Here is a 12,026-nt window from a genome sequence, read left to right as displayed (position 1 = left end):
CTGATCACATGGCAGGAATATGAGCTTCACCGATGGTCAGTCAACAGGCTCTACCAGGATCCTCGCTATATCTGAGGGCCCCCAACACCGATGAGTAGATTTCTTGTGGTGAATGGATGTGTGGACTGGAGACACCCAGGATGGGTGAAGGATGGGGATGGGCTGGGAATACCCACTGATGAGATCACAGATCCACTGAAATATTGACTCAAAATGGACATTCTTCACTCTAAGCAAATACTTTGGGGGCAGTATCACTGTCTCCATCTCGATCAGAAACAACTGAGAACATTTCTACCACCATGGGAACCAAGCATGAAAGAGATCTCAAAGCTCATGAGGTACCATAAGGAAAAGTGCTCAGCATCATAGGCAGTAGGGTGTAAACTCCCTGAGGACAGGCACCCAAGGTCTTCCCAGCACCCAAGCATAACATTTGCAAGTACATACTTAAATGTTTGTTGGATTGAGTCACTGGAAGGAAATATGTGACAGGCAGCCTTGCAAGTAGAGGACAGGATGGATAACATTAGGTAGGACTGGCTTCTTCTACTATTCATAACCAAGTTAGACAAAGAGCAACACAGTCAATGTTTGTATGGAAACAAAATCCCTCCTCTCCTTTTTTTTTTTTTATTAAGGGTCATATTTACATTAGGCAACAAAATCCACATGTTGAAAATCCAAGGGAAAGGGGGAGAAAGGGTAGAGAGCCAGGACATTCTGGTCATGCCATGCTAACGGGCGAACCCATGTGCTCTAGTGTGGGTACACTGTTTGTTCTCCATTCTGTAAGGCATTTTTTGGTTTCATTACCTAGCTGGTGCAATTAGACTATGAAATCACATCATCGATGAGTCACCATGTACTCTTGAATAGGGGGACTAGCTCACACTTCTCTAAAGATGACTCAAGACATGGAAGGGCCAGCCCCCGGGGCTATTTACAGTCATAGAATGAACACTGAACAGGGAGAGGAGTAAATGCCCTCTCTCCAATACCACTAATCAGGCTCTTTGTATTAACTGAGACAAATGGGCTGCCACAATCTGGGCACATTTCAAAAATAAATCGCTAAAATAAAGACAGCTACAACACTGATTCCAAGCCTGTGCAAACAACCTAACTATAATAAATAAGGGCTTGCTGCTGAACTTGCTTGTCAGATGAAAAACAAAAGCTTGAGTTTGGTGTGGTTGCTGATGGCATTCTTGGACAGTTCCTCCATCCTGCTATACAGACCAGGGCATGATGATGGGACTTTGACTTCATTTGTCTTCTTACCGTAGAGTTTTCAGTGGTAGCTGTAAAGATAATACAATTCTGAGGACTGTGGAGAGCAAGGTTACCTTCCAAAGGTAATCTGGTGTAATGGATCTTCTAGGCCCCTTGAAGGCTAGATGCCCCCCTCAGGTTCCTTCAATTTCTAAATATAGGATTCTCCAATTCTTCAAATTCTGCATTGCTACAATTTCAGGTATGGCTCTCAAAGGACCACCTGTTCCCTACCCAAAGAACACAAGATGGCCTCGTATAAAAATCTCTACAAGGAGGAAGCACAATGGTTTTTCCTGTTAACCTTTGTGGCAGAGCTGAGTTGGGTTAGATGGTTCCAGCATGAATATGGCATCTGAGTTTTTTTTTTCCTCATCAGAAATCAAACACAAATTAAAAATAGAATGAAATCTTTGACAAAGTTGACTATATATGAGGGGCTCATGCTCCCCTAGAATCCGCTAGGGCAAGCTTTGGTTACCATCAGTCTAATTGGTAAGTGACTTGCCTAGGATTCTAAGATAGACCTACTAGAAATGTGGGAGAGAAGCTGAAGTCATTCAGCCCCCTAACTCAGTGCTTTCACTACTGGACCACTCAGGTTTGGGTGCATAAATGAACACACACATCCCTTGGTGATCCATTCCTGAGATTTCATGATTCAATGATTCTTGGTGTTTCTCTCTAAGAGTCTATACCTGCTTCCTCCCAAAGGAAGCCTCTTGTGAAGCCGTTCTTAACAAGTATCCCATGATGCTGAGGACTTGGACATTTTGGGTGAAAGCTTCAATTTCACCAAAATGAACACTCACAGACCAGGATTCCAGCTAACACAAAGAACGATCTCCTGGATATGGGAATGATTAGATATTGAAGTAGGCTCCCAGCAGAGACTGAAATGGCCATTTTTGGGAACAAGACTAGTTCTGGCTCACGTGGATAAGATGTAATGATGTCAGGGACCTTTTAGATGCTTACTGGTGATAACTCACATTTATAAAGCACTTTACAAAGATAATCATCCTCATAGTTTCATGTTATAGTCTTCTGTCATTACTAGGGAACTAAGTTGCTTCCAGATGATCTCTGGGGTCCCTTCAACTTAGGAGCAGTGCAGCCTGAAGGACACAGTGCTGAGCCAGGAAGGCCTGGGTGTGAATGACCTCATGTGCTAGCTATGTGACCCTGGGCAAGTCACTTCATCTCTCTCAGCCTCCGTTTCCTCATCTCTAAAATGGAGATACTGGTAGCACCTCTCTAACAAAGTTGTGAATATCAAATAAGAGAGGTCAGGCAGGGCTCTATAAATATCGACTGCTCTGGCCGTGGTGCTGATGTTGAGGTTGGAGATGGCACCTTGAAGATTTCCTGATTCCAAGATTCTAGGGGTGGTTTGCAAGGGGCCCCTGGCCATGCCACCTTCCTCTCATCTTTCATCTAGCTACTGGAGTCAGTAAAAAGAACCAATGAGCTAATAGAGCTAACACTAGATTGTTGAGGCTGTCACAAACTCGCAAATGGAAAAAAAGCAAAATGCCAGAATAGGAAGGGACTGATACAACATTTCCAACAATAATTCTTAAAGACGAGGACTGAACCTCCACAGTGAGATAGGGGAAGTCAGTTCTTTGGGGGTAAGGAAGCCCAAATATCTTCAGCTGGGCTAAGAGACTGTCCTGGGTCACCCAAGGACTTCCCCATCTCAAGTCCATTTGGGCCTCCCTGGTTTTCACTTGTGATCAGGAGCTACCCTGTGATTCAGATCATAGATTTAGATCAGAAAGAGCCCTAAAACACATCTTTATTTAACACCCTTATTTTACAGATGAGGAAACTGAGGCCCAAGGAGATGCAGTAATTTGTGCTGAGTCACGCAGCTAGTAAGTGGCAGAGCTGAGATCTGAACCCACTTCCTTCAAATCTCCTCCTTCCACTGTACTGTACTGTGTTACCTCTCTCAGGACTGAAATGAAGACTCCTAAAAATAATTACATAATAATGGCTAAGAACTGGTGGCTCTATAAATTGCAGAGAAGGTCCCCACTTGCATTCACAAAGAAGCTTTCTCCTCTGGGAGCTCCCGGTACTAGAAATCACAAGTCTTGCTCCTATCCTATATTGTTCTCTTCAGAAATAGACATATTCTCCTACAATATGCCTCAAGAGAACCCGGGAAAGCCCTGTTTCCACCGTCAGATACTAAAATCATGTGTTTCATCTATAACCGTTGTCAAATTGCTTGTCTTCTCAATGAAGAGGGGAGAGGAGACAGGGAGAGAATTTGGAACTCAAAATTTGAAAAAAAAATGTTAAAACTGTTTTTACATATCATTGGAAAAAATAGAATATTAAATTAAAAAATTTTAAGAAGAGCATATGTCCTAAAAAAATAAAATAAAATCATGTGTTTCTCATCTTTGTTTAAGATCAATGAGTTTTTCCATTAAGGGGAAAACTGAGGAGAAACTTTTGACTGTTGGGAGAAAATACGTTCTGGCTCATTCTCTGGACCCCTGGAGAGAACTGAAGCCCTGAGCTTGACATTTGGAGACCTGCTGTTACCTGAGAGTTTCGGCCCTTGGTGTCCTCACTGCCCCGGCCAGTTGTTTCTGTTGGGAGCCAGGAACCTGGAGTTGGACCTGAAAAGGGTAGATGTGATTAATTAATCAGGATTAATTGGCACACCTCGGGGCTCAGGACAAAGAAACGTTTACAAAATCAGTGTCTGCAAGCAACCATAGCAAAGTCATTACTGGTTATAAGAGTCGATCAATTGAAAACCTTTGAAATAAGAGGCGTTAGACTTAGAGTCAGAGAGACCTGGGTTCAGATCCTTCCTCTGCACATTTCCAGGTTTCAGTCATTTCACCTCTAAAATGGAGGGTGTTGGAAGTGATGACCTTTAAAGTCCCTCCTGGCTCTAAACCTACAATCCCGGGAGTTTCTTGGCATGGGTGGTCACTTTCTCATCCACAATCTTACTTGCAGACACACTGTCAGAGGAGGCAAAAGCTCTTGTTACTCTAAATTTTTATATACAGTGAGTGCTTTATAAATGGTCACTGAATAAATGAAAGAATGAATGCATGAATGTGTGACGACTAGAATAAATAATCCAACTTTCTGTGCTTCTAATAATTCTTGTTCAAGCTTCTCCACATCATAGCTGTTTTAACCAAGGTCTGCCTGTCTCTGTCTTCTAGATAACAACAAAAGTGGCTAGATTAGGGGGCAGCTAGGTAGTGCAGTGGATAGTGCACCATCCCTGAAGTCAGGAGAACCTGAGTTCAAATCTGGCTTCAGACCAAACACTTGACACTTACTAGCTGTGTGACCCTGGGCAAGTCACTTAACCCAATTGCCTAAAAAAAAAAAAGTAGCTGGGCTGTGAAATTTGTTTCATCCTCCTGTCCACTGGCTTGGTGCAGATCTGAGTTCCATCTCTGACTTTTTTAGTCTCCAACTCCCTTCCAATCCAATCCAATCAGCGTTTACCAAGCACCTACTATGTGTCAGGCACTGTGCCAAGTGGCTCCCAATCTGCAGTCATTCCAAATGGGTTCCCGTGATGTCCTTCACCACAATTCAATAAGCAGTATTAAGCACCTGTTTTACAGAAGGAAAGGCAGTATAGCCTAGTGGCTAGAGAGCTGACCTCAAAGCCAACAGACCTGGTTCAAGGCCTGCCTCTGACACACACTGGTTATTTAATCCTGGGCAAGTCACTCTCAGTGCCCCTAAGTGTGCTCAGCCCTGGGGACACAAAACAACCCAGTCCCTGCCCTCAAGAAGCTTACATGCTGTTAGGAGGACCCAACTTATAAACACAGATGAGTAAATACAATGTGTATACCGAGCAATGCAAAATAATTTCAAGAATGAGAGAGCACAAATAATAGGTAAAGAGGATGCTCAAGAAAGGTGCTGTGTAAGAGGCGGCCTCTAAGGGAGGAAACAAATTTGTTTAGGGCCTACTGTGTGCCAGGCACTGTGCTGAGTGCTTTACACATATGATATCACTTAACCCTTACAGCATTCGGGTGATGGAGGTGCTATTATTATCCCTATTTTATAGTTGCGGAAACTGAGGCAGATGGTTGGTTAAGTGACTTGTCCAGGGCCACAAAACCCAGGAATACTGCAGGACAGAGTTGTGGAAACCATTCAGACACAGGGCCCAGCTGTGCACAAGCCAGGAGGTGAGAGTTCTCATTTCAGTTTAATACTTTTAAATTCAGTGATCACCTGAGCTGTGAATGACTTAGCTATTCTCAGCAGCACAATGATCCAAGACAATTCTGAAGGACTCACAATGAAAATGCTATCTGCCTCCAGAGAAAGAACCGGTGGAGTCTGAATGCAGAGCGAAGCACACTTTTTTAAAATTCTTATTTGCTTTTTATCTGTGTTTTTTTTTTTTTTGCAACTTGGCTAATATGGAAATATGTTTTGTATAACTACATAAGTCTGTATCAAATCGCTTGCCCTCTCAGGGAGGGGGGATTGAAGAGAGGGAGGGAAAGAATTTAAAACTCAAAACTGAAAAAAAAAAGAAATGTTAAAAAATTATTTTACATGTAATTAAAAAATAAAATACCAAAAAATTTTAAAAATAAATTCAATGATTATTGACCCAACAACTAACCATGATTCCAGAGGACTCACGAGGAAATATGTGGCACTTGTGACACAAGGACACATGTGACCTCCTGACAGAGATGAAGGGCTCAACTGAGACCCACATTTTCTGGACATGGCGAAAGTAGGAATTTGTTTTGCTTGACCATACTTGGTTGTAAAACGGGCTTGGCTTTGCTTTTTTAATGGGAGTGATGAGGGAGAGGGAGAGAGCATAAATTTTTGGTCGCTAAAAAAATTTTTTTTAATAATTTTTAAAAATTAATTTTAGTTGCAAATTTTAATTTTAAAAAAAGAATCTGAGGGGCAATCAGAAGGAAGATGCAGTATTGTTTACAGGGAACTGCCAACAAGCTCATTTAGTTGAAGTGTAGCTAAATGCATGCTGGGGAATGTCTAATGAGCTTGGAAAACAGGCTGAAGCCAGACTCTGGAGCACTTTAAATGACAATCTAAAGTGTTTGTATTTTAACAGAAAAGCAGAGTGGAGCCCCTGCAGCTTCTTTGGCTGAGAGATTACACGGTCTCACCTGTATTAATATATCACACACACATATAGCACAGTGATGACTCTTTTAGGTAAGTCAGGATAAGACATCCATATTTTGTAAATACATCTCTTTTTATGCTTTTCTATTTGTTCTCTTTTTCTCTGTAAACATTTCAACCTCATCTTGGTGAACTAAAGGGTAAAGAGATCTTAAACATGTCCATCAGGACAGAGAGGTGCAGACCCTCCCCAACCCTAGGACACAGGTGTCAGGGATGGTGGGAGTAAGAAACAACAAAGGAAACACCTAGAAGCCACAGAGTGGCAACATCCCTCCTGGTACAAGCACAGGATATGAGCATGTAACATGTATATGTGTGTGTGTGTGTGTGTGTGTGTGTGTGTGCATGCATGAGTGCATGTGAGACAAAGGGCACAATCCACACATGTCATTAATACTGAAACAGGACAACTAATTCCTCAGAAGTAAGATGACATTGCTTTCTCGACTGTGAAAAGTCCAAATCACAAAGGAACCAGGTCAATAGTGAGCCGGAGGGCAGGAAGAGACACGGAAGTGCTAGCAGACCGGAATAATCAAAGATTGGCCTTGTATTAATCTAATAACATCTAGCACTGGGATTCCCAAGGACAGGCACTCACATGCTCACTGAGTGTTGCCAGGGGTTATTCATGTATCTCTTCCCAGTGTTCCCATCCTGAATTGAGAGGGTGAGCTCATTTCTTAAGACCACAAATACCAATTCATAGTCGATTTCACTCCTTGTTGAGGACAGGAATAACACAACACAGAGTCCGTTAACCATGGCCCTGCAGGGTAGAGAGTTGGGGTAGCTAGCCTCCATTTCCACCAAGAACTAAACTCAAAGCAGTGGGTCTAGCTATAACAGGAGGGCTCTGCATTAGGAGGGATTTCCTGCCTCTAAAGTCCCTACAATGCTCAAAGAGATTGCAGGATATTTGAAAATTAAGAATCCCCTTTCCCAGAATGGCTTAGGATGGGGGTTCTTAACTTAGGTTCTGTGGACAGATGTCAAGGGGTCAGTAAACTTGGAGGGGCAAAATATTACATCTTTATTTACACTAACCTCTAACTGGAATTGGAATTTCCTTCAGTTACTTAAAATCATGATTCTGTTCTGAGACACTTTCTGAGAAGGGGTCCAGAGGCTTTGCTAGACTGCCTAAGGGGTCTATGACGCAGAGAAGGAGGACAAACAAGATGTCTTACTGCCCTGTCCTGTTCTCATCAGTGCGTAACTTACCAAAGATACAACAGTGAGAAAAACAAATGAGATGAGCCGACTACATGAAACTAAATTAAATGAAAGAAAGCTGGAGTAAAAAGGCTTGCTTTTCAGTTTGGGACTCCCATACTCCAAATGGCCTGGTGATCTCATGCATGTGGCTTTCTCCTCCAATGACACCCCCCCCCCAACCAATGCCATGTGGCCCCCAAGCCATCCCTGCTGGCCCATCCTCTGTGACCTTTGTCCATCTGTGTCCATGAGATCGTCACAGGAGATTTACCCAGTGTACTGGGGTCCTCACTTCCTTGTGACATAGCAAAGGTTCCAGTGCAGCTCATGGGACATTCACCCTTCCCTCTTTCCCACAAGACAAGCTCACTTTTTTTCCTCTGGTGACATCTTTAACTCCTGGCATCTTTGATCATTCCTTGTTTGAAATGTGTTGCTGCCTGTTCACACCCACCAAGCACCTCTCCACTGCCATCTGGGTAAAACTTTTTTAATTCTTTGGAGACTTTAATTCTTTGGAGCGTTTGATGACTCTCCACCATACCAGCAACCCATGAAGCACCATCTTGGTAGTAGTATAACACTATTAGTATAATAACTATTTTTCTTAGAGTTCTAATATTTTCATTATCAGCTCTATGACTCGGACTCTTTAAATGGTCTGTGGTTCCTTCTTTGATATCAGTGATATCCTCTCTACCTGCCTTCTACAACAGCTCGGGTTATTTTGATTAGATGTGTGATCTTATCCATGTGGGTAATGACCTTCTTTTAAGGATAATATCTTCTCCTAAGAATAATGATAATGATAGCTAAAGGTTTGCAAAGTCCTTCACATATGTTATCTTACTGATGCTCACAACAACCCAGGAAGACAGGTGCTATTATTATCCTAATTTTATAGATCAGAAAACTGAGGCTTAGAGAAGTCAAGGGACTTGCCCGGTATCATACAGCTAGTTAAATATCTGAAGCAGGATTTGAACTGAAGTCTTCCTGACTACAGGTATGGCATTTTATTCACTGAGCCACCAGCTTCTCTTCCTTTGTGACTCTTATCCACGCCCTCCCATAAATCCTCCACAAAGAGTCCACCCAACATGCCTCTAGTAAAAGCCACCCACCTACCTCTAGTAAAGCAAAATGAAACTGCAATTGCCCAAAGGTTCTCTTCCTCCTAAGCCCAGCTCGGCACCCATGTGTAGTGCCTGTTCAAGATTCATGTCTAGACTGACCAGCTCAATGGTTTCCCCATCCAATGGCAGATCATATTCTGCATAACAGGCATTCTTCATTCATTTGGTTTTTCTTGTGCAGATAGATATGGTAAATTCTTTTGAGAGATTCTGAAGTTTATTTTGGAAGCTGTTCAGTGTCATAGGCTTTGATGCAGTCAATATGATATCATTTGGAAGAAGAACTGGAGCACTTCTTTCTTCAGAAGAAGCTCCTCTTCCGCTCTTCCATCTAGACTCTGTATTGTCTATCCTCCATGATGATGGCCAACACCTTCGGTAAGCATACATCTCTGCTTTAAACCTCCCCTGACATAAATAATCTGGACGTCATCACTGTTATTCTATTATTATAATACACTTAACAAAATCTTAGGTTTTGAGGTCCATGCAGGAGACACTTTGATGGTGAAGCGCCGTTAGGGTGACATTTTGGTTTATTAAATACTCAACAGTAATGACCTTTTGTATTTTTCATCTCTTTGTCTCCTTTCCAGTTTCATTCTCAAATGCCCGTGGGTTAATTTGATGAAGTCGGATTTCTCTACGTTTGTTTTACTCTCTACCGCTTCTTGCCATTTTCCCATGTAGTATTGCTCATCATTTTCTGCTGTCCTCCTCACTAAGCTATTACAAACCACCTTAATTTTATTTAATTAATTTTATTTGCAAACCAGTGTACTTCACACAGTGCCTGGCACAAAGAAGGTGCTTCATCAATGCTTCCTGCCCGACTGATTAACTAAACGGGTGCTGTCCTTGGTTCTATTTCTTTTGACTTGGCAAGGAGACAAATTGTTTGCTGCCAGAGGAGGTTTCTGGGCTCTTTTGCACTCTGTTATGATGACTGAATTTTATCAGTTGAACTTCCCTAGGACACGGTGACAGTCTATGCTAAAATCTACTATTTTAAATTTTCAACTCAAAAGCATATGGGAGTGATTGTTGATAAATCAAAATAAATTAATAAAATTTTTTATTAAAAAAAATCTACTCTTTTATTCATTTCTCATTTCAGTGTCTACAACTGGTTTAAGTAGTTAGTACATGCAAACTGCTTTGAAAACCTTTGTTGCTGTAATCCTGGTCGTGTCCAACTCTTCATGACCCCATTTCAGGTTTTCTTGGCAAAGATACTGGAGCAGTTGGCCACTTCCTTCTCCAGCTCATTTTACAGATGAGGAAACTGAGGCAAACAAGGTGAAGTGACTTACCCGGGGTCACAGAGCTATAAGTGTCTGAGGCCAGATTTGAACTCATGAAGATGAGCTTCCCTGATTGCAAGCCCAGAGCTCTGTGTACCATGGCGCCACCTAGCTGCCTTTGAAAACCTTAGAAGAATTCTGTACTTGGTGATGATGACGACGACAATGGAACATCTCTATTGTGGATTCTATCTTCTCATTTTCAGTCTTCCTTCTAATTTGCTATCGATTCTGATCTTTGGTCTCACAAGTCAAGCATTTACTGTACAGGTAGGAAGTGACTCGTCAGTAATGGGCCTTTCCTGCCTTCCAATAGAATCAGTCTCAGTTTTTATGATGCTATTCGATGCGTCCCACTTCCAGGGCCTCCAAACTCTCTTCTTCAGACAAACATTCAGATTTAGAGGCATGGAGCTTTGCTATCGTCTACAAATTGTTGGCTTCTCTCACTTCTTACTTCTGCATCCCATTTTCCAACTTGTTTATTTATCTATCTATCTATCTATCTATCTATCTATCTATCTATCTATCTATCTATTTATTTTTTTGGCGAGGCAGTCAGGGTTAAGTGACTTGCCCAGGGTCACACAGCTAGTGAGTGCTATGTGTCTGAGGCTGAATTTGAACTCAGGTCCTCCTAACTCCAGGGCCAGTGCTCTATGTACTGTGCCACCTAGCTGCCCCTTCTGATTTTTTTTTGCCACCTTCCCCTATGCCAACCTTTGCGCTGAATACATCAGTATTGACATACATGTATGTGTATACATAAATATACATATGCATATACACACATATATGCATATGTGTGTATGTATGTATGTGTGTATCTCTTTCTTCCCCCACCCCCATGCAAGATAAAACCAAATTTGCCAGGTCCATGAAATGGAGGGATGGTTCACTGGTTCTCCTTGGAAGGTCAATGACTAATTAAAGTTCTTTATAAATGCATTCATGCATTCACCGAGATACAGCCTAGCATACTGATACAGCAATGGAAGCAGGGTAGTTTTATTACTACTGTGTTAAATGTAATACACACTTTAAAGAGACATAATTAAAGTTCAGTTTCATACGCAATTCTATTTTTCTGTTCTTTGTATACTAAAATGTTTATGTTTGTTGATGATGTCTATTAAGTTTATAATTAAAAAGAAAACTGAATTAATGGGAAAAAAACCAATGAATTTGGGGTGAGAAGAGGGTTCCAGTTTTGGCTCTGACCTATCCTGGCTCATGACCCAAGACAAATTATTAGACTTCAGCCCTCGTTTATAAAAAGGGGGATAATAGGGGCAGCTAGGTGGCACAGTGGATAAAACTCCGGCCTTGGAGTCAGGAAGACCTGAGTTCAAATGTGACCTCAGACATCTGACAGTTACTAGCTGTGCGACCCTGGGCAAGTCACTTAACCCCAACTGCCTCATCAAAAAAAAAAAAAGCGGGGGATAATAAAACTTGCATGCCTACCTCACAGGGCTGTTGTGGGAACAGTGTTGTAGACAGACCTTAGAGCGTTTATATAAATATGAGTTAGTATTTTTCAATAAGTATTTATCATGGCTTTATTCTGCAGAGCGGCACAATGGAAAACCTTGGAATCAGAACATCTGAATCTGAACCCAGCTCTGTCACCTGTTAACTGTGTGACCTTGGATGAGTCACTTGACCTCTGTGGGCCTCAGTTTCTGCATCTGTAAAATGAAAGCCTTGGACCAGACAGACTTCTGAAGATGACCACTAAGGCTCCTTCTAGCTCCAGATCTACCCTACACAATCCTATAAGAAGCTAAATTATATATTCATTATGATGTTACACAATACTTACAGGCAAATACACAGATAAGCGAGAGATCTATGCTCTCATCAGCCAGGGAATTTCTAGTGTGGGAATTCCCTTCCCAAC

The 12,026-nt window shown here is 41.9% G+C and overlaps 1 protein-coding gene across 1 annotated transcript in view; it reads right to left on the bottom strand.

The window, feature by feature from the left end:
• Positions 1-599: 599 nt before the first annotated feature.
• WIPF3 (WAS/WASL interacting protein family member 3) overlaps positions 600-12,026 on the bottom strand; it is a 73,698-nt gene continuing 62,271 nt past the window's right edge. Inside the window, 2 exon segments of the mRNA XM_078151104.1 lie at positions 600-1,304; positions 3,838-3,914. Of these exon segments, the coding sequence (XP_078007230.1) occupies positions 1,281-1,304; positions 3,838-3,914 (101 nt within the window). The 3' untranslated portion in view covers positions 600-1,280.

The sequence above is a fragment of the Phascolarctos cinereus genome, unplaced genomic scaffold, assembly GCF_003287225.1.
Source record: "Phascolarctos cinereus isolate Bilbo 61053 unplaced genomic scaffold, phaCin_HiC Scaffold_1;HRSCAF=81, whole genome shotgun sequence".
Classification (NCBI taxonomy): domain Eukaryota; kingdom Metazoa; phylum Chordata; class Mammalia; order Diprotodontia; family Phascolarctidae; genus Phascolarctos; species Phascolarctos cinereus.
Note: the sequence above shows the minus strand (reverse complement) of the source record. Positions and strands in the feature narration are given on the sequence as shown.